The sequence below is a fragment of the Oryza sativa genome, chromosome 1, assembly GCF_034140825.1.
Source record: "Oryza sativa Japonica Group chromosome 1, ASM3414082v1".
Classification (NCBI taxonomy): domain Eukaryota; kingdom Viridiplantae; phylum Streptophyta; class Magnoliopsida; order Poales; family Poaceae; genus Oryza; species Oryza sativa.
In genome coordinates this window covers 39550315-39573479 of record NC_089035.1, presented here as the reverse complement: position 1 = coordinate 39573479, position 23165 = coordinate 39550315, and the positions used below count along the sequence as shown (strand labels likewise).

General features: G+C 46.0%; 3 protein-coding genes across 3 annotated transcripts; 1 reads left to right on the top strand and 2 right to left on the bottom strand.

The window, feature by feature from the left end:
• Positions 1–7067: 7067 nt before the first annotated feature.
• Positions 7068–11454, top strand: LOC9267167 (calreticulin-3). Its single transcript, XM_015765355.3, has 14 exons — positions 7068–7326; positions 8077–8184; positions 8317–8509; positions 8717–8975; positions 9059–9115; positions 9193–9240; positions 9517–9603; positions 9689–9746; positions 9871–9938; positions 10032–10127; positions 10210–10266; positions 10346–10438; positions 10960–10992; positions 11074–11454. The coding sequence occupies exons 1-14, from the start codon at positions 7158–7160 to the stop codon at positions 11083–11085; spliced, it is 1338 nt and encodes a 445-aa protein (XP_015620841.1). The 5' UTR covers positions 7068–7157; the 3' UTR covers positions 11086–11454.
• A 426-nt stretch (positions 11455–11880) lies between these two features.
• On the bottom strand, positions 11881–13249 carry LOC4324970 (RHOMBOID-like protein 13). The gene is made up of 2 exons (XM_015765367.3): positions 13154–13249; positions 11881–13060 (listed from the first exon to the last, which is right to left on the bottom strand). Exon 2 carries the CDS (start codon positions 12908–12910, stop codon positions 12089–12091), a length of 822 nt encoding a protein of 273 aa, XP_015620853.1. The 5' UTR covers positions 12911–13060; positions 13154–13249; the 3' UTR covers positions 11881–12088.
• A 2227-nt stretch (positions 13250–15476) lies between these two features.
• LOC9269196 (cytochrome b561 and DOMON domain-containing protein At3g07570) lies at positions 15477–17143 on the bottom strand. The gene is made up of 2 exons (XM_015778745.3): positions 16798–17143; positions 15477–16673 (listed from the first exon to the last, which is right to left on the bottom strand). The coding sequence occupies exons 1-2, from the start codon at positions 17125–17127 to the stop codon at positions 15747–15749; spliced, it is 1257 nt and encodes a 418-aa protein (XP_015634231.2). The 5' UTR covers positions 17128–17143; the 3' UTR covers positions 15477–15746.
• Between the last annotated feature and the right edge of the window lie 6022 nt (positions 17144–23165).

Genomic DNA, 23165 nt, shown 5'->3' with positions numbered 1-23165 from the left:
GCGAGCCCCCACCCGCGAATTTTGCATCCCCGCACACCGTGCCTCGCGCGCGCGCCCGCGCGGTCGCCGCCCGTGCTGCGCCTGCGCCCCGCTGCCTTGCCGCGCCCGTGGTCGCGCTGCCGCTCGGCCCCGCAAGCCAGCGCGCGTGCCCGAGCTGCGCCGCCCGCGTCCGTCCAAAATCGGGAGGCAGCGCCTCTCGCTCCCATCCCTCTCCCTCCCCAAATCGGCATGGCTCAACCTCTCTTTCTCCCCCTCCGTTTCCCGCTTTCCTCTCTCGGACCGACGCCTCGCCCTCCTGCTGCGCCACCGCTCTGTTCCCGCGCCATGGACGCAGAGGAGCAGCCGCGCCAGCCATCGCCCATGCCGTTTGACCCCGCGCCCGTGAGCCTATCCCTTCTCCTTGAAGCTCCCTCGCCCCAGCACTGCTCCGAGGTCGGTTTCCGAACCGACATTGCCACCCCTTAAAAGCCGCCCCTCCCCCTCTCGCTCGATCCCCCTGTTTCGCTCCGAGCCGCCGCGCCATTGCAACCCTGCCTGTTCACCGTCGCCGTTTGTCGTTGCGCGTGTCGGAGGAGCCGGCACGAGCGAGGACGCGTGACGTGGACTCCGGGCGCACCCTCTCCTTCCTCTTCCTCGGCCCGAGGCCGGAGCGATCACGCCTCGCGCTGTCGGCCATCGTCACTGCGCCCGCCTGCACGGTAGTGCTTTCCTCCGTTCTCCCTCCTCGCTCTATCTCTTCCCCTTAGCTTTGAGTAGCAGCTCGAGTAGACCCCAGTAGCTAGCTGGCGCCGCCCTAAGCCTTGCCGTCGCTCGCTGTGTGCTCGCCGCCGTCACCGCCCGAGCTCGGTAGCAGCCGCTCGTCGCCGGCCTCCCTCGGTGCGTTTCCTCCTAATTCGGCGCAAGGAATGGATTCCCGGAGTCGCGTAGATGCTCTAACTCCCTTGAATCGAACCCTAGTCGCGTCGTCGCCGTTTCCCTCTCTTCTCGCCGTTGGTCGCCGCCGTCAAACTCCCTCCGGCGAATCCAAGCCATTGGCTCGTCTCCCCTCAACCCGTGCTACCTCCCGGTGTGCTCGCTTTTGCCTGTATCGCCGTGGTTCGCCCTGCTGTTCGCAGCCGCCGTCCGCCGTCCGTTCCGGCCGGCGCCTTCTTCAACCTCCCGCCAGCCCCCGTGGCAGCCACGTCGGCGCCACCTCGGCCGCGACCGGGTCAAGCTGACCCCGGTCCGCCGCTCCCTCTGCCCCGCTCGCGCGCGCGGTCCACCGCGAGCCGTGAGGCTGCGCATGGGCCCGCCGCATCCGCGTCCTCCGTGAGCCGCGCGCGTGCACTGCGCCCCTCTCCGAACCCTAGCGCCGCGCTGCCTGCTCCCCGCTCACGGTGAGCCGAGCCGCCGACAAGCGGGTCCCACTCGGGACCACGCAAGGTGGACCCGCCCCACCGGTTCCCCCTCCCTCTCCCCCGCGCGTGCCTTTGGGCCGCCTTCTCAGGCCGGCCGAGCCCCTTCTCTCGGGCCGCGCCCTAACCGCCCGAGGAAAGTCTAATATCCCTCCCTCCCTCTTTTCTTTTCCAAAAAGGGTTTAAATAAATCCTTTTTCCTTTAGCCAAAAATCCAATAATCTTAGAAATCCAATAACTTCTCAACCATACATCCGTTTGACTCCGTTCAACTTCCAAAAATTCTCAAATCTCGAGATCTATCTAATGGCACGCTTAGAGGTCAATAATAGGGCTTTATTTTCGCCGTTTGTTGAGTTGTCCTATTTCGCGTGTAGTTTCGGAGCCCGAAGACCCGCCGTGCGAGGATTTCGAGGATCAAGCTTAAGATCTCGAGCAAGGCAAGTCACCTTTGATCATCTTGCACCTATAATTTAAATATAGGTATTTCTTTTCCGCAAATATTGCATGGATATGTTTAACACAAGTAATTCGGCCGCGGCTTGCGAGATAGCCTGTCGGCCCCAATCCTAAATTGCTGCAATCACCCTCCGTGAATTATTGAATACTTAAACCTCCTTTGTCAACTGTTGTGCTTCGATGCACGGGCCTTCGGGCACGCGCATCGGAACACCTCCCCTCAAATTTAAAATATCCAACGATGGGTAAAATTTGGGGTTTTACAAAAGACTTGGAAAACCCGACACCTGGGTCGGTGCTTGCGAACTAAATGAATTTCCAAAACCGCAGACCGGGGGACGTACCGGGAGTACGGTTTCCCGCTCTTGCACTTAAGGACTGTTTCCCTTGGAATTTCATCCGAACATAAGACAGTGCGACCACATGGGTGAAATGGGACACCCCTGGCTGAGTAATTAGCTAATCGGGGAAACCATGATGCCAAGAGACATGTGGATTCAACATGTGGATTCCTGGGACTGGTATCGATTAACAGGTTAATTTGGAGCGTCACCGGCTTGTTCCGCTCGGGGCTAGTTCGGGGCGTGACAGTATGACGTTGGATCAGCGGGATTCAGCGGCCCAGATCGCGTAAATCACCCGGCTGCGGAGCCTCGCCGCGAGCCGCCTGCCGGCGCCACGCACCAGGCACCACCGTGTTCTTCCTAGGGGTGAAAACGGTACGGAAATTTCCGAGAATTCCGGCTTCCGTTTCCGGTTTGCACCGACCGTTTCAGTCGGTATCGGTAATTGTCGGTATCGGAAATGGAAACGGTAATCTCTTTCGGAAATGGTAGTGGAAATGATATGGGGTTTTTTCCGACCGTTTGGTCGGTAACCGTTTTTTATCGGTAATTTTCGACAAAATTCTGAAGAAGGAAGCCGGCTGGGCCTGGCTAGCAGGAGCAGGAGCAGCCCATTAGGCATTAAGAGACTAAAGCAGTCGATGTCGCCGACGTCGGCCACAGCCTCCTTCGCCCCGACAGCCTCCATCGCAGCCAGCCCCTTTCCCTCCCCCATCCTCCACCGCCGGCCTCCGTGCCGCCGAGCCAAGCGCCACCACGCCAAGCACCGAGCGACGCCGTGCCGAGCGCTGCCGCACCGAGGCCTCCTCTTCCCCATTGGCGCCGTACCTTTCTCCTCTCTCCTTCCCCCACCATCGCCCTGCGCCAGGCCGCCATCTCCGGCACCTCTCTCCTCTCGGGTGCGCGTGAAGGAGCCGAAGGCAGAGAAGAGAACGAGAGAGAAAATAGAGAAGAAATCGAGAGAGCAAGAGAAGGAACCGAGAGAAGGGAAGGATAAGAGAGAGAAAAGAAAAGAAAAAAAGAGGGAAAAGGAAAGACAGTGGGACCCACCGGCGGGCCCCACCAACTTGACTCCACTCGGTGACCCCCCTTGACCTGGAAACTACCAAAAAGTCTAGTTTAGGATGAAACTTAATTACAATGGTAGTTATACAGTGTCAACATAAAAGTTCTTATGCAATGTGCCACTGTAGTCTGTAGGATGACGATGTAGCTATGTCAATTGATGATGAAATGATAAATGATGTTTGACAAGGAGCTGATCAGCTGAAGCCATGCCAGCTTGTGAGCTTGGTGTTCTCGAAGACTTCAAATCTATATCCTAAAAAAAAGTCGGACAATATTAGTTATGATGTAATCCTATCATGTAAGCTACATTGTATGTTTTAGCCACATTGATGTTGAAGTATTGTTGAACTTTATTTATATTGTTTGTCGATCTTATTGTCAACTTATTAATCATCATATAACGGTGTTGTGTGGCAGCGTGATGATGCAAGGGTGAAATTATAAGGTCATCTTCATACATAGTTAAATGTGGATTGATACCACAGTTCTCTGCTTCCGACATGAATTTTCGACTTCCGACCGATATCGATAGATTCCCGTTCCGACGGTTCCGTTTCCGATATACCGACTTTACCGATATCGTTACCGTTTTCGAGTATAACGTTCCAATTCCATTTTTGAGAAAATAAAATGAAAATGGAAATGGTAGAGGGTTTTTCCGACCGTTTTCGACCGTTTTCATCCCTAGTTCTTCCTCGCCTGCTCGCCATGACACCTCCGTGGATTCTCCATCCCGCACGGTGGCTCTCGCTCCCTACCAACACACAACGCTCTATGATCTCTCACTGTATAGCCCGCCTGTTGCCTCGCCGTTGGCTTGTGAGGGTCACCAATCACATGGAACATGGAACTTAGGGGTGTTTCTTAGGGCCCGTTTAGTTCGCGAACTAAAATTTTTTAGCGTGTCATATTAGATATACGAATACATTTTTAAAGTATTAGATGTAGACTAATAACAAAACAAATTACAGATTCCGTCTGAAAACCGCGAGATGAATTTATTAAGCTTAATTAATTCGTCATTAGCAAATGTTTACTATAGCACCACATTGTCAAATCATGTAGTAATTAGGCTTAAAATATTCGTCTAATCGGTGTAATTAGTTTTTTTTCTATACTAGCAAATATGCCCGTGCGTTGCAACGGGTGAAAAAACGTAATGATAATATACGTTTTTCATGCATAACCATGTCGATAACAATCAGAAAATTAGAACTACGAAACTTTATTTTCTAGCGCGTTTTCTTTTGTGCTTTTTTCTGACATTTTTCCCTCACGTGTTTTTTTAAACCGTTTTTATTTTCTCGCGCATTTTTTCCTTTTTTAATATACTGTAGAAACTTCTCTTTTTATAGTTAGATTAGATTAGATTAGAGATAAAGAAGATATATAAATGGACTAAAAAACGACGAATATAAATTTGACTTTTTTCCTCCGCGCTTTTTTCCGTCCTTTTAATTTTTTTTCTCGTGCATTTCTTTTACGAAGGGTTTTTTTCACCACTTTCAAATAGTGTCAAACCTTTCTAGATATAATAGGATTCGATTTTTTTTACCGCATCACGTATAATTCCTTTTTCTTTAGAAACAGACAATTTTTTCGCCCTTTTTTATCGCGTCAACGGAGTCAGAATCGTTTTGATTTTTTTCCCTTTTTTTGGATCGGACAGATTTTTTTTTGCCCGGTTTATTTCGCCCGATCGATTTTTTTTACCGCGTCACATATAATTCCTTTTACTTTGGATTTTTTTCGCCCTTTTTTTACCGCGTCGACGGAGTCGGATTCGTTTTGATTTTTTTTCTCACTTTACTTTGGAATTTTTTCGCCCTGTTTTCACCACGTCGACGGAGTCGGATTCGTTTTGATTTTTCCCCTTTTTGGCTTTTTTTGGATAGGACAGATTTGTTTTTTTTTCGCCCCGTTTTTTTATCGGACTTTTATCTTTTTTTTCGCCTGGTTTTTTTATTTTTTTTACCGCGTCACATATAATTCCTTTTTCTTTATCGGAAAGTTTTTTTTCGTCTTTTTTTACCGCGTCGATGGAGTCAGATTCTTTTCAGCTTTTTCCTTTTCTTTTATCGGACAAATTTTTTTTTCGCCCATTTTTTTTTCTCCTGTTTTTTTCGGATCGGACTATTTTTTTCTTTTTTCGCCCGGTCGATTTTTTTACCACGATATATATAATTCCTTTTTCTTTGGAATAGGACAGTTTTCTTTTTATTTTTTTAAACTCTTTTTACCGCGTCGATGTAGTCGGATTCGTTTCGATTTTTTTCCTTTTTTTGCTTTCTTTTTTGTCGGACAGATTTGTTTTTTTTCCACCCGGTTTTTTTCCGCCCAGGTTTTTTTATCGGACTTTTCTTTTTTTTCTTTGCTCCACGATACATATAATTCATTTTTCTTTGGAATAGGACAGTTTTCTTTTTATTTTTTTAAACTCTTTTTACCGCGTCGATGTAGTCGGATTCGTTTCGGTATTTTTTCCTTTTTTTTCCTTTTTTTTTGTCGGACATATTTGTTTTTTTCCGCCCGGTTTTTTTTCGCCAGGTTTTTTTATCGGACTTTTCTTTTTTTTTCGCTCGGTTTTTTTCTCCCGTTTTTTGACGGACGACAGAAGCACCTAGAGAAGTGTTTTTTTTCTTTTCTCCAATCCAATACAGATCGGATCTCTTCCAGGGAAATCAGATTTTTTTTCTCCAGGGAATCGGACTCTTTTTTTTCGCTTTTTTTATTCATTAAACGGTTTGTCTCTCGGACTTTTTTTTCCCTTTTTAAGGGATCGGGTGTTTTTTTGCCAAGGACGGGTGTTTTTTTCGCCCGGTTTTTTTTTTCACTTTTTTTTTTGGATCGGACTTTTTTTTTCGTCCGGTTTTTTTTGATCGGACAAACTTGGTTTTTTCTGCCCGGTTTTTTTTCACCCGGTTTTTTTGACGGACGATGGAAGCACCTCTTATTTTTTAAGTAGTAGTAGATTTAATACTACATGTATATGTCTAAACATTCAATGTGATATGGTAAAAAAAAATTTTGTTTGAGAACTAAACTGTGCCTTATTCAGTCATTCCGGATGAGAAACGAGACGTCGAGATCTATGTGGAACTTCGTCTCGGAAGAGCCTATTCGGCTGCCTATGCTACGGTTATGACGCAGCCGACACTAACAGTGCCGCACAACACATGATACAGCCACAGCCACCGCAGACAGGCAGCCGAACATGCCCGAGGTCGACTGTCCCAATACAAAGTACGATGGAGGAGACAGTATTTCTCGTTATAGTTTCTCGATCCATCGATGCAGGAACTTAGGCGACGCCTCAACGGCAATCCGGCGTTCAAGCCCGCGGCCAGCGATCGAGGCTGCGAATCACGGCGGGTCAAGCACAAACCAGGTGTTGACCGGCAGTCATCACGACGGCACGAAAAATCCCAGGCAGCGCGAGACGAGGCGGTGGAGTGGTGAACACGTCAGTCCGGTGACGTGGCGTCCCCCATTGGCTACCGCGGGGGCTTCGCCGAGCCGCGATTGGCCGCCGCGGGAATTGGTTACGTCGCCCCGAGCGGATACGGCGTCTAGTGCGCTCTCACTGGACGGTGGGGCCCACCGGCCAGGTAGCGGTGTTTGAACATTGAATTGGATCGTTGACTTGGACGAGTCATCGCCGTCCCCCTCCCGTCCGGTGCCTCGCTCTGCTCCAGTCCACACTTCCACTAATCCCTTCGGCTCGCGCGATTTACCCCGAAGTCTTAGCTTAAATCACCAAAATGCCATCGTACATAAACGCCTCGTGTTCATGTGTTAGGCTAGGTCGGGATGGCATTGTCGTGAATATTCCGAAAAGCCACGGGTTTTCTCGGCCTCGCGCACGCTACAAATATTCCTCCATTGCATCGGAATGCTTGCAGCTTTACCGAGCCACCGGAGTAGCCTCGTCTTCTCCGGCGAGCCACCGGCGATGGGAAGTCGCAGCGGCGGCCGCCACCGACTCTTCCTCCGATTCATCGCCCTCTGGTCGCTGCTCCTCATCGCCGCCGGGGAGGTCATCTTCGAGGAGCGCTTCGAAGGTAATAATCCGGCGTTTCCCAATTTAGTCCTAATTGCTTACCAGTTTTGGGGGAGCTCGCTTCGCATGCTCCCTAGCTTGAGCTTATAGTTATAGCTGCTGCTACTTCTGTGCTGGTGCTTGATTCGAATTGGCGAGGCTCACCATGCTGGATTCGCTGCTCCCGGTTTCCATTTTGGGCGCGGCTGCTTTTCCATGTCGCCCCCTGGGCTTGTGCGAGTATTGTATCCAAGGACTTTATGGTTACTGTCCCTGTCAATTTCGAGATATTTAACCATTTGCATGTGGCAATTAACTTTTTGCCACTGGACCCACATGTGGCAAATAGTTATTTGCCAAATCTAAAAGTGGCAAATAGTTAAAAGCCCCGTCAATTTCAGCTTCACCTGTTAATACTTAAGTATGGATGGGGATGGAGGTTGGGTTGTTCGTTCAAAAAATGAGAGCTTCTCTTCAAGGGGCTAATCACAGGTTGATGTAGTTCAGGTCCGCTAGTGAAATTAGTGGAGTATTGAGCATTGTATGGTGTCATTGTTAACTGTTGTTTATCTAATTTTGTGACCGTGAAGAGCCTGAGTGTGTTATTGAACGGAAAATAGTTGGCATGAGTTGGTTTGAATGAGTAAGGTGTGATGCTTTGTCCAATTTATGAACTTCCAATGAATAGGTGCCATGCTGCTTATTTTCCTCCTTGTTTTGGTTGTCTGAGTGTATGTCATGACTCACGTGATTGCATGTTTCAAATATTCAGATGGTTGGGAGTCCCGCTGGGTGAAGTCTGATTGGAAAAGGAGCGAAGGGAAAGCTGGAACGTTCAAACACACGGCAGGAAGATATTCTGGAGATCCTGATGACAAAGGTCCGCTTTTTACTGTCATTGTCGTTCTATTTCAATTGATGACATTGATGGCTTTATTGTGAAAACGTTTATTCTGTATGCTTATCTTTCTTCCATACAGTGTTTGATCCTTGTGTTCTTTGTGGCATTCAGGTATACAGACAACGTTGGACGCCAGGCATTTTGCTATATCGGCCAAGATCCCCGAATTCAGTAACAAGGGCCGTACATTGGTACTCCAGTATTCCATAAAGTTTGAGCAGGATATTGAATGTGGTGGTGGATATATTAAACTTATGTCTGGTTATGTCAACCAGAAGAAATTTAGTGGAGACACTCCATACAGGTATGTTCTTGCTTACAGGATTTCCAATTCCTACAAATATCTATTGTTCGTGTGGTAGTGTCTCAAGCTATATTATATAATTCCAGATCATGGTCTGTGACTGGATTATCAAAGGACTAATCCATGTATACAGGGTTTATTTGCTCTCCTTTTTCTAGTCTGCTGCTAAACGATGCCTGCTAACTTTATTTTCTCCCCTTTATGCAGCTTAATGTTTGGGCCAGATATATGCGGAACTCAAACGAAGAAGCTCCATCTTATACTTTCTTATCAAGGGCAGAACTACCCTATCAAGAAAGATCTGCAATGTGAAACAGACAAGTTGACGCATGTTTACACATTCATACTAAGGCCTGATGCGTCCTATAGCATACTAGTTGATAACCGTGAAAGAGAATCAGGGAGCATGTACACTGACTGGGACATCCTCCCTCCTCGCAAGATTAAGGATGTTCATGCCAAAAAGGTAACTTTTTATTTCAATAACTGGAGCTGTATGAAGACTAGAAATTACGATGTCATAACTAACATATATGCCTTCTTTTGCAGCCTAAGGATTGGGATGACAGAGAATATATTGAGGATCCAGATGCAGTTAAACCAGAGGTTTGTGTTGCCAAAACTCCACCCCTTACATGTTATACTGTGCATATGTGTTGTAACATTTCATTTGCCTTGGTCAGGGCTATGATTCTATTCCAAAGGAGATTCCTGATCCAAAAGACAAAAAGGTAATAAGCTATTAGATTAATCAAAACCTAACGTATCAACCATTTAAAAGCACCCAAAGACTGGCCAATTTAACCACATGTCTAGCTCTACACCTCTACCTACTGCCATGAGCCCATGGCATCTATTTAATTTATAGTAACTGCAACATAAGATTCTGACAGCAATGCAACTGATTCTAGTATAACTTCCTAGTATGCATTTTCAGTGAAGTTCTCTATATAACTGAAGTACTGAACGCACATGATAACTAATATGCATCTTTTGTTCTAAATCAGCCTGACACGTGGGATGATGATGATGATGGCATATGGAAGCCTAGAATGATACCAAATCCAGCATACAAGGGACCATGGAAGCGCAAGGTTTGTTTTTTTTGTCTTTGGCAACCAATCCTTCTTGGTGCACTATCTTTTAAGAGTTCATATTCATACATTCTTTTGTGTACAGAAAATCAAGAATCCTAACTACAAGGGTAAATGGAAGATCCCATGGATTGATAATCCAGGTATGCAAATAGTGCTACTAACTTTATGTGCTACATTTAGTGTGATATGACACTCAGCACCTGATTTTGAACTGGGCCTCTTGTTTGAACACCACTTAAGCTGTGTGTAATTCCAATTTTGCAGAGTTTGAGGATGATCCAGACCTATATGTGCTGAAACCCTTGAAATATATTGGAATTGAGGTTTGGCAGGTAACATTTATAGTGGTCTGCTTGCTTCATCAAATCCTAGTTTGGTCTGAATGATGTATATGCGACATAGACTCACGCTTTATTCATATGCAGGTAAAGGCTGGTTCGGTTTTTGACAACATCCTCATTTGTGACGATCCGGAATATGCAAGAAAAGCTGCTGAGGAAACATGGGGTGCAAACAGGGAGGTAACATCACATAAATATTTACAGAATTGTTGTCTGCTATTCATATCTGCTAGGCACAATCTTAGTTTTGTCTACATTGCAGGCCGAAAAAGAGGCTTTTGAAGAAGCTGAGAAGGAGAGGAAAGCTAGAGAGGATAAGGTCAAAATCTTAGTTTTGAGCACTTGATGTGGGAGCATGACTGGAATTAGAGAAGCTAACTGTAACTACTTTTGTACAGGAAGCTGAACGAGCAAGGGAGGAAGGAGAGCGACGGAGGAGAGAGAGGGGTGATCGGCACCGTGGCAGGGATTACAAGGACAGATACAAAAGAGTATATTTCTTCTACTGCTATATAACAAACTTGCATCTTGCTTTCTTCATGAACTAGTGAAGCCACCATTGAGCTATTAGAAGTACTTAGTACTGAGTACCGGTCACTGAGTCATAACCTTTGATTCCCCTAAAAAAACGCCTACTGATGCAAGATTATCATGTGGTCCCTTAGTTTCTTCTATACTATTGTCCTTCACACGTTCCTACATAAGCAAACAAATTCTCTCTAATATCTGATTTTTTTTTCCGGATCTAATATCTGATTAGATGTAAGGTATTTTTGGGAGGCTGTGGTGAAGTGTGTTGTGACTTGTGTAGTGCCGTAAGTTCATGATGTAGTGCAAGAAATATCAAATATGCAGAGTGGATAATGATTTTTTTAGCGAAAAGGGCATGAGCCTTGCTTATTGCATTAAAGGATCAAACAAGAGTTTAGGAAAGCAAAGATAGAGGTAGAAACAAGTGAATGCTATGATTTACTAGGTTACTAACATCCCTTTGCTCTTCTCTATGTTTCAGCGTCATAGGGATCACTGGGATGATGACTACCATGTAAGTTGCAAAAAACCTTCATTCCATCGATATCGAATTAGATAATAGCGGGTGACTTACATAGTAATGCTCCATTTGCAGGATGAGCTTTGAAATCACGGAAAAATGCTTTCTTCCTAGGAGAAGCTGGAATTTGCATGGTCATTGCTTATAATTGTTACCAATAAATGATCTGGGAGGCCAGAATAGCCGCAAGTGTTCCTTGCTGCGTGTGCTGAAAATTTGAATATCCGGATTGGAATGAAATGAACAAAAGCCTGAAGATCATTCCTTTTGGACAGCAGGGCATACGATTCTACTTACCAGCAACACGTTGTTTTTAGTTGTGAATTGGTGAAATGTTGACGTTGTAACGTTGCGACTTGCGAATATAATGTGCACGGGGTGATGTTCTGCCACTTTTTGAACACTGAACATTTTACTGCATATCAAGCTAGCAACTGCAAGCAGCTTCCTGCCAAAGAGTTTGTCTTCACTGTATTCATCTGTGTTATTCTAAGAATAATGCCACAGTGCAATCAACATACACGAATGCATAAGTTTCAGGGTTTCAGCATTTCAAACCGTGAAAAGAAACCTATACCTAGAACAATTTACTAAGGAATAATAAGTAAAAAGAGCAAACAATAACTCATAGAAAGAGCAAACATGTACCCCTGAGACCTGAACTAATGGTGCAGGGAAAACAGAGCAGTTCTATTAAGCACAATTCCTTAAAAAGAACATCGATTTTTCTCATGCAATACACCTCATAAGTAAACTAGACATTAGCATAGGAAAAACCTGAAAAGAAAAGCGTGCTGAACAAATTCTGTTGAACAACCTCTCATGCTGTCCTTCACAAATATTTCCTTTAGTCCAGATAAAAGAATTCATTTGCAGCAGAAATGACCAAAGAAAGTAACTCCAGATTTTCAAAACTGGAAGTATAGTATTGAATCAGCATGATACAATTCAGGGCTTGAACAATACTATCTATCGAACATTTCAGCGGCCGAGTATTCCACTCTGCAAGTAATACAATGTCTGAAAATTTTCAGAGAAGTTTAGGACTATCTATAAAACATTTCAGCGATTGAGCATCCCACTTTGCAAGTCATACAATGTCTGCAACTCCTCTTCTCGGAAGCACATCCATCTGAAGAGTCCTGCCATTTCTTGAGGCAACTACGCCAACAGAAGGCAGCGAGGGATCCGTAACTGGCTCAATCTCAATAAATCTCAAATCCATCGAGCCTGTACGCTTCAAGCTCAAGACAAACACAAGCACAATCCAACCAAACATGGTGATAGCCCAATAGTTATTCATTCCATGAACCAAACCCCAGGCAATTGAGTAGCCAACAATGATCCCTGATAAGTGGCCAATGAAACTCGCCTGAGGAACCATGATAGATGTGAATATCAGCGATTCAAACGGCGCGAAGCTGATAGGCAGCGAAAGAACCCCGAAGATATTCAGCTTCGACGACGGTTGCTTTGTAGCCAGAATTGTCATCCACCCAAACACGACGCACGAGTACCCGACAGCGGTCACCCTCCTGAAATACTCCACCTTGAACTTCTGAATCATCACATGGTAGAACCCAAGAACAAGCAATCCAGACAGCACCACGAGCACAAGCGTGTAATGGAGGTAGTACTCAACACCGAGCCCAATCTGCCCCAACTGCTCGACAACACCAAGGCTCCACAATGCACTCATGTTGAACACCAAATGCACCACGCTGATGTGCGAGAAGGCGGAGGTGATGATCCTCCAGTACTGCCCGCCTTCCATGGCGGCCTCGTAGCTCAGCCCAACATCTCCATACCCAATGTTCCTCTTCTGGATGAAGAACCAGATCAGGGAGCAGATGCCTATCACGCTACTACTGGCTGGTTTCTCCAATATCTCATAGATCAGAGGCTTGCCCATATCTCCACAAGAAGATCACAGAATCACAAAGCTCCAATCCTCAGTTGGTCAGGAACAAGACAGGATCAATACTTCCACGGCAAGAGATCTACCCAGCACGCAGCCTATGCGGGGATTGGGGTACATGCTGATCGCGAGGCGACAGTTTGGCTGGTCGGATGAGCAAATTAGCGGGAGAAATCTAGGGTTTCGTGGTTGGATTTGAGTAATTTGAAGGCTTTGGGACGGATCAGTGGCTCTCACCTTGGAATTTTGGAGGGGATTCGAGCAGCTTCTCGGCCGTGAGCGCCCAGTGCCCTAGACTGTTCGAGTTGGGAATTTTTTTTGGGGGGTTTCGCTGCACGGGGAGATGATGTTTTCGAATTGATAGGGTCAGGATGCAAAAAAGCCAAAAAGAGAACGCCTTCTTGACTTTTTGGGATGGGGAGTTTTGGTGGATTGACTTTCGCATATAGAACCCTAACTGTATTGGATTTCAACTAAGGCTGTGTTTAGTTTCTAAAATTGGGAAGAAGTTTGGGGAAAGTTGTAGTTTAGAAAAAAATTAGGAGTTTATGTGTGTAGAAAAGTTTTAGATGTGATGTAAAGTTGGAAGTTTGGGGGAAGTTTGGTGTGAACTAAATAGAGCCTAAACCGATTTTAAAATTAAAAGGTTGAATTTTTTGAAATGATTATTTTAGAATTGTTTTTTTACTTGACTTCTTAACCACATAAAAAGAAAGTTGGGGACAAAAGATTGACAAGAACGCCCCTACAATTTATCATACAATCAAATTCTAAGATTCAAAAACTTGCTGAGGCAATCAGGCACAAAAAATCTGTAAACATCATTTCACGTCTTGATACTTGCATATGTACATCTTTCTCTAACTTTGGTTAGTCGATGTAGAAATCAAGCGATGGTGTTGACATCGAAATTGATTTAGCGCTAGATCAAATTTGAGCTACAATCGTATAGGATTTGAGCATATGAGTAAAGACCAGTCAGACCGACATGTCACTTTGTGAAAATCTGCTTTGATCGGTCTCAGGGACGGACCTAGTCCACAGCTAGAGCTCGAGCCTATCTATGGTGCTCTAATAGTAAGCTAGTTCATATATGATAAAAAAAATATTCCGGCCCATGGACTTTTGACACCAGGCCCCGGGGCATGGTCTAGGGCTGACAGGGGCTGACAGGGGCCTAGGTCTGCTCGTGGGCCGTCTGATTTACAATGTTTGACTGTTTGTACAACAGTTTGAGTTCAACTTGAATTTGAGAACATATGGAACTTTAGAATAAGATTGCATCAATTTTGCAAGTCAACCTAAAAGAGTAAATTTGTAAGTTTGTAAATGAGCGAACCATTGTTGTATGGTGAGACGTATGGTAAAGTTGGCTCACTTTAACAGTACTCCTTGGAGTTGTAGATTAGGTAGTGTTTGGTTGGCGGGATGGGATGGAATGGGATGTGACGAACCCACTTTTAGAGGTGTTTAGTTTAGAGGTGAGTGGGATGGGTTGGTCCCTAGATAGGAATATTCCTCTCAGATCCGGGACCAAGCCATCCAGAAAAATCTAGCGGACGAGCTCGTCCCACCTAGGACGAGCGCACGGCGTGAGGTGCCACTTCGTGCCGCTCGCTCGCTCGCATCGTGCTCTGCTTCTCCACGCATCGTGAGTGACTATGACGGCGGGCTCAAGCGAGAGCGACGGCTGCGGCGGATCCGATGGTGGGGAGGGCAGCGGCGGCGAATTTGGAGACGGGGAGGGCTCGGCGGTGACAGAAAATCCGGCGGTGGCGGTGGTGAATCCGGAGGCGGCCTTGGGGCGACGGCGACGGATCCGGTGGTGGGGAGGGCAGCGGTGGCGAATCCGGTGGCGGGGAAGGCTGCGGCAGCGATGGCGGGCGAGGGTGATTGCTCCAGCCGCCACGTCCACATCGTCGTTGTCTCTGATATTGACGCCGGTCCTCCTTCCGCCTGCGCCACTGGTCGCCGCTCCTCCTTCCGCTCACGTCACTGGTCGCCGCTTATCTTTCTGTCGCTCCGCTCCTTTTCTCCCTGGGAGTAACGTGGTGCTAACATCACTCTAAACGGCATTCATCCCATCCCTACCCATCCCTTCTATCAAAGAAAAAATTGGGATCATTCCATCTAATAAACCAAACAAGTAAATGGGATCACTCCATCCCTAAAATCATCGATGGTATCATCCTATCCCATGTAGTCCCCAAACTAAACACATGCTTACATAGTGATCTGACTAGATTAATTAAGCAATGATAACTTATTTCTGCATATACCAGTGGGCTTTTCAAAGAGTATAAGAATGCTACTTTGAGAGGCGTCTAGTGAAAGGTTGTTCCGTGTAAATCCCAACCCTCCCCGGTTGGGATCACACCTAGGTGTGCCACTTCGTCCATCCTTCAACGTGGATGCATGTGATGCGTTGCAGCCACACGCAGCGTGCATAAACGTGGTGTGACTGTGAGTGAGTGTATATTACGTCCCTTTTATAACAAAAAAATGAAATATCGGTAGTTACCCCTCCCAAAAAAAAATATCGGTGACACGTATTCTGATGTACTGCAAATATACACTCTCTATATCGATCTAGCACCAAAATAAATGTAATACAATGTGAGTGAATAATACACGAAATAAATGTACTCCATCTCGAACATGAACACGGAGAGAGCATCTACGCTCATATAACACCTACCCAAAAATAAATAAAAAAAAGAAGCACGTACGCGTACGCGCATGCTACCCACGTAGCGCGCGGCGTACGTATCGCTAAAATCGTGTCATCTCCGTGTACACCACCAGTAGCATCATACACGCCGGCGGTGGATCACCCGCTCCTTCGGCTCCGCCAGAGCTTGACCTCGAGGAAGACGGCGACGAGCGCCAGCACGACGAGGAAGATCCCGTAGCCGGCGCGGGCGGCGTTGCCCTCGTGCGCGATGTTGAGGCCGATGAAGATGTTGGCGGCGGCGCAGGCGACGGCGGCGCGGCCGACGTTGTGGTGGTACCAGTTCCAGTACCTCCTCACCTTGGACGACTTGTCCGGCCGCGCCAGGAACGCGAGCACCTGGAGGCAGCCGAGGACGAGCACGGTGATCCCGATCGCCTGGTGGGTGTCGCCGCCGGGCACGTCGTCGTTTAGCTTGAACCCGGCGACCACGCCGGCGACGCCGAGCACGAACCCCACGCCCTGCACGGAGATGTGCGCGTAGAACCAGAACGGGTCGTGCTTCTTGAAGTAGCGCGCCAGCGCGATCCCCACCGGCATCAGCACCCCCCACCCGAGCCCCGCCATGGCGCCGTGCCACTTCTTCGTGTCCGCCGCGCCGCCGCCGGCGGACGACGTCGTGCCGGCGGCGTAGTTGACGGCGGCGGAGGTGTAGACCTGGTGCTGGGCGAGGTAGTCGCCGTTGCCCGAGGGGTTGGTGTTCGACGGGCCGACGGCGTAGATGAGGTACGGCGTCGGCTGCGGCGCCGTGAACTGGAACGCGACGTAGATCCGCGACGACTGCGCCACGACGAGGGTGTTCTTGGCCACCAGCGACAGCGAGCCCTGGTCCGGCGGGCAGCTGCGCGAGCTCGTCCCGCCCAGCTTGTACTGCTTCGCCACGCCGCCGACGCCATTGCCGCTGCTCCACCCGGCAACCGCGCTGCTCCCCACCATGGCGCCGTCCTGCGAGAACCCCACCGCCACGTACCCTCCCTTGTCCGGCGCCGACAGCACGAAGCTCCACGTGCTCCCGCTGCTCGTATACTGCAAAACAACAAAAAAAAACAAACACATCAATCGTCCGTACATACACCGCCATGAATCGAATCGCGAGCTACACGAAGCTAGCAATCATAATCGAGAGCAAATGGCAATGAACAGAACGTACGCGGACGATGAAGTTCTCGGAGCTCCATGCGTCGAAGCAGGTGAGGTTGGAGGTGTCGAAGGGGATGAGCTTGCTGACGCCGGCGGCGAGGCTCGCCGGAGTGGAGCACGAGTCGCTCGACTGAGACCTCGCCACGGGGCTCAAGCCGAAGCACACCACCACCACCAGGAGCAGTGGCGCCCCATTGATCACGGAAGAACAGCGAGATCTCGGCTTCATCGGTTTAATTTCTTGCTTTTCTGCTCGGTTTCTTGTTTGGTGAGTTCGAGCTGTGGCCTGTGGGCGGCTGCTGGGGAAGAAGAAAACTGGGTGCAGCTGCTTGTGGCGCATGTTGTGGCTTGCAAATGTGAAGGTATTTATCTTTGGTTTGGCTCGCACTATGGAAGACTTGGTGAAATGCAAGTCTGATTAATTAACAAAATTGCAGGGAATAATTAAACGTGTTGTACGTACACGCTGGGTGGTGACAATTGGCCAAACAAATCCATATAAAAACGTTGAGTTATTAAGCTAAAAAAAGGGTAAAAAATTGTGCCTAGGATTAGCTTAGGGTTGTCATTAACAAATCCATTAACACGTAGAGTACGTATTAGCTTAGGATTGTCACTTTGTCTAGAACATTATTTGATGGTATTATAGTGCAAGTTACTTGTCTGGTAAACGGGGCTGACAGTGAGTTGTGTGGTACGCCAAATGTAACCATCTCCTCGTGATCCTTCTTGCATAAAACTGCATTAGCGTTCTAGAGACATTCTGAATTGTAAACTGATTTTGTCGTCATTGTTTCACAAACAACGTAACCTAGCAACAAAATGCAGTAATGTATACAGTAATGTATACTTAAATTTCATGCAATATGACCTTGATTTAACAAGTAGAATCATATCCCCCAGTTGGCAACTTTCCGGGCAGAGACCAGAGAGCACGGGGCATGAAACTTGCAAGCCTTTTTCTTCTCTGGAGCAAGTGGCATATGTTACGCACACACGCATGTACATACAGCGTTCACTGCGATGATCGGAACGGCATGCACTGCAAGTTGTAGCAGAATACTGTAACCGCACCGGCTTGATGACTGTGCCACGTTCATGGTCAGAACAGGGAAGAGGAGACCGAACGATCGTGTTAGTTTCAGCTAATCATCTCTACCTAGTACGCTGTCCGCGTGGAGACTTATTAGCCTTTTCTTTTGGACATGCGAACATCCTCTCAGCTTATCTCATCTGTTGAGTTCTTCAGAGTTCAGACAAACGAACGTTCACAAAGGAAGTTGGTTATTGAAATTGCGCAATAATCCGTTCAATAATCTAAATTAAACGAGGCAGTCAGTGACTCAGTTCCAGTGACTCGAGGGAGTGGATCCACTCCCGTGTTTGTACTAGTACTGTAATTGTATCATGTTCAATCTGATATGAAAGGAGTAGTGCTGTTACTTGAGAACAAGATGCCTCTGAAATATTTCCACTTATGCACTACTCCAGCCCGAATGTTTTCGTTTCAGAGCTTTAAACCAACTCCATGATCCCTGCTCCAATCAATCCATCCCTTCAGATTCCTATAACAACAACTACTACTTCGTACTATGCCCCATATACAACCTCACGAGAAGCTTTTCCTGAATTGAAAAACTCCCACCCTGGAAGGTTCCAGTCCGTGCAATATTATAATCCTAATGAATCATTTCTATATTCTCGTCGAAGCCGGGCTTTGCTGCTGTCCGTTGGGGAAGTCGCGGACGGTGCGTGTACGCGACGAGGTGCTATCCGGGACGACGACGACGACGAAGACGACTCTGAACCTGACCGCAATTCACAGTGTTGGAGACATGTCATGAGGATCTTCGGCTAACCTGCTGAAACCATCTAAATTCATCAAACATCGACTAAATCCAAAAGGAGCACCTAAGGCGAAGCCCCAAGCCAAACGACAAAGACCCAGGGGTTCGCCATCAAGCCTGTGTGAAGCCAGGCGATAAAGACCGAAGGGTTCATCACCAAGCTTATCAATCGACCGAAAATCCACTAAGGGCGAAAGATATGGTCGTCGCTCGAAATAGAAGGTGCCTTCGGCTAAGGGCTTGGGAGGCCCTGCGGCCCACAGAGGCCCTTTGCCACTAATGGGCTGACCCAAGAAGATCGCCGTAGGGCCCATGAGTACAAAAGGCATTGTATACCCACACTAATGTATCTATTATAAGGATAACTACGTAAATTCCCATGTATCTAGAGGGTATGAGCTTGTACTAAACCTATAAATAGCCCTCCAGGGTCATGTAGAGCCATGTAATGAGGAAATCAAAAAATTTTTACCAATTAATATATTGTTTTACTATTCCAACAACTCATCAAGTTTACCACGTCCTTCGACGTGAAGCAGTTATCATTTGACAACACACAGCTTCATGGATCGAAAAAGCTAACCTCCACGATCAGCTGGGCCACGAGCGACGAGAGTACTCATTTCGTTCTAAAATAAACTAATCTCGTAATAAGATATAACATATCTTAGTACAAAGAATATAGACATGCTCGTTATTACGTTATACTATTAAGAAATTGATTTGTTCTGAAAAGAAAGGGGTAGTCTTCAACGCGAAGAAGAGTCCGATTCCGAAGTAAGATAATGCCTAGTGGACTGCACGCTCTCCTGGCAAGCAAATTTCCCTTTTTCCGGTGCGCTTTTGTCGGCGGCGCGTGTGGAGGCCACGCGCCTTGGTTGGTTGACGATGACGCGAGCAGCGGCCAATGGCGGATGGCCGGGTGTGTGCGTGTGGCCGTGTGGATCGAACGCCATGTGTGTATGATGATGAATTGGTGATGTGTGTAATGACTCATATGGTTGTCAAAAACCATGTGAAGAAGTGGTAGTAGTAGTACTAGAAGCATAGTGCTGACAGCTGTTTGATTCGGTGAGTTTTTGTTGTAGACTTTTGTGTACTTGATGAATGCTCAAGCTCGTGGATGACCAGTGTTGAACTACTTTTGTAGAGAGATCAGGTCATGCTTTAATTATCTATATATATCCACTCTTGGAAGTTAATTTGGACTCTGGTCGATAATCCGATTCGACATGTACAAAGTGCGTCCAGACGTGGATCCCAGTTTGATTACGGATCATTTTACAGTACCCAAATTACACGCAAACTAAATCTAGAAGAAGAGGGTTTCCAGGCCGTGCAATATTAAAACCCTCATCTATATCAATCAAATATATAATCACATCTACATCTTGCCCCTCCTGCGAAGTTTCTCACCACCTTTGAAAGATGCCCGGTGACCAGCTAACATTGTTGAAGTACGATCAAGACATCTCTGAATTCTTCTGAACCTGACCGCGAATTATCTGCTGCTAGAAAACAAACAAGCCGTGAATTCAGGCCATGGTCGTCTTCTTCGCAAGGAACCAAAGCCAAGCAAAATCTAACCAAAGTACCAAGTGGTGGCTCCCACGGCCACGCGCTCTTCTCCATCTCCATTTCATCTCCACTGATCGCGACATGAACACTTGAATATTAGCGTCGGCGTGTGGAGGCCACGCGCCTTTGCGTTGCAGGAAAACTGACCGGCCAACCATGGCGACATCTCTAGCTTTGCTGCATTCACTGCTTCGGATAGATCTTCTTGTGTTTTGACGTGCAAGACAATGTCCCGGAAAAGGATCACACAACTTGTCAGAAAAAAAAAAGCACCTGAAGACTAGAAACACAGCACGGATCACTGATCAAAGCTGTTTGATTCAGTAGGTTTTACTCTGCACTTGTCATCATCATCACAGGACAACCAAAGTACTTGCATTACATGTTGCAGTCAAGATTTCCTCGACGTGATTATCCCAAAGACGCTTGATTTGCGGCCGTGGATGACGGGCAAAGGTTAGCTATTGTTCGTTACACAATGACATCAGAGGAGGCTTGATTCTGAAGCTATTACGCAGTGACGACGCGGCGAGTTCAGACTTCAGGCACGCGTATTAGTTTCTGCCGAATCAACAGCGACATCAGAGACGACTCCCTCGCCGGTCATCGCAGCAAAAATGCTCATCAGTGGTTCACCGAAAGGTAACCATCAAGCAACGAACCAAACCAGTGACCTGTGCAATTTATAGCTAGCTGTAGCCCACCAATGCCCTAGAGATAAAAATACATGAACACACAAGATCCAGAATATCTGAATTCGCCGGAAAGAAGCAATCTATGGGGGCAGTTGATAGTGCTCTGTACTTATCTTCAACTTTCAGGCAGCTTCACATCGTCATGGAGCTTCAGACTTTCAGTCGATAGGGCTCGAGCGCCGTTGTTTTGCGCCCGTGGTTTTGATCAACTTGTCGTAAAATTTTGCTTCGCCTGCGGCCCCTGATATCGGCCGACCACCGAACGCGAACATGTGACAGTATGGACTTTGTTTATCCTGCTGATGGCACAGATATCTTTGTATGATTTGGTTTGACATGAGCAATCGAACAGAGGTAAAGACATGCTTCTCTCTTGTTATTTTTCCAGAGTACTGACTTTGTTATACCAATCACACTATCACAGCAGTTAAATATCAACTAATTAGCTAGGTAAGGAACAATTCTTTTTGTCAGAATTTTTCTCATGCAAAATGCTTTTTTTTTTGCGAGGCTCATGCAAAATGCTTTAGTTAATATATATCATATGGTTCAGATTTCAGAGTGAGAATACCGACAAATATGTCGCCAAAAGCCCAAAATATAGCGGCTAAAGTTTTGTGGAGGTGGAGACAGACGTGTTTGTGAATTTTGGCATGAAAAATGACGAGTTGCCACTGTCATTTATGTAATCAGGGTGGGGTCTGAAAAGTGGTCAAAGATAAAAGCGCCCAACTAGTTGTAATTAACACTACAGTTAACCTGCCTCTGTATAATTTCACAGTACGGTGGAATCAACCACTTTGATCCATTTTGGCTGGCCTGACATTTGACTAACTAGGAGTACTTAGTTAGCTAAATCACGGCTCATTCTCCGTACGGAGACATTTCATGCTAGGTTGGTGTCATATGCATGTACTTAAATTAACTAATCTTTTGTTGCGTGAGGAAGCCACGCGCCCACGAGCACGCATGTTACTTACCAGCGAGAGTAAACCACCTAATGCATTTTTCTTTTGTGGCTGCACATGCAGTGCACCCACTTGTACACACCTGATCGAAAATTACTGAATCAATGCTCAAGTTTTCAGGTCAACTTAGTGGCGAATCTTGTAAAATACTAGGCCATTTGGATCTTGTAAAATAGTGTTGGAGATAAAGATATTCACAACTTAAAATTGCAGGCCCTTGTTTCATGCGTTATATCCCAATAACTGTGAAATATTTTGAAAAAAAAATGATGGGGTAGAACATGATACCATATTTTACTGTGTAAATAAATATACGATGCTGAATTCAATGTACACATAAAAAATCAGGTTGTGTACTATCCTACACTGCTCATAGTTGGATTTAGGACCTGTTAGGCACAATATCTATTCCGAGTCTCCGATATCCTTATGCTGTGGAGTTGGAGATATAACAAACACTTCCGAGAGCTTAGATAATATATGAAGTGGCACTGCCACATCGCTATGGAAATGCTTAAGGACTCCAGGGGGATAGAGTGACATTCTCGCCGCTCCTTAGCTTTGCTATGCTCTCGGAGTAGGAGTTGTACCAACCTGATCCTTAGCTTCACTCAATATAAAGATCACAGTTTGCATTATGTATTTATGGAGAGATACATGCATGGCAATATATTTTGTTGGATTGTATAGGAATTTTTTTTATAATTACTACTCCATACATTCTAAAATATATCAATTAATTTATGGTTATTTATTTGTCCATATATATTGTTAGAAGTTGATATATTATGAAATGGAGGTAGTAGTAGATTTCATTTAAACAATAGCGAATGGTAGTTTTGGGCCATGTTTTATAATCTAACTTTTAAAATTTGTTTAAGACATGTAATTCCTTTTCTATACAAATGGTGTAACATTAAGTATGGCTAGATACAACTCATACTGGCCAGCATGTGTGTACCTTTAAATTTAGTGGATAACAATGTCAAATGATATTTGAAGTATGCTAGGCTAGATACATAACTCCCCCATAACTAAGCATGTGACCACTTCATGTCTTATTACTCCCTCCATTTTGTAACGTATTATGTTGTCAACTTTTAAACATACTTTAACTATCCGTCTTATATATATAATTGTTATTTATTTTGTTATGATTTATTTTATTATTAAAGTACTATAAGCACGATTATATTATATTTGTATATTTTTTAATAATATGATTACCCCAAAGATAATGACATCGTATGTTAGAAAAAACAGATCGATAAGTTCTCAAAGTTTGTATGC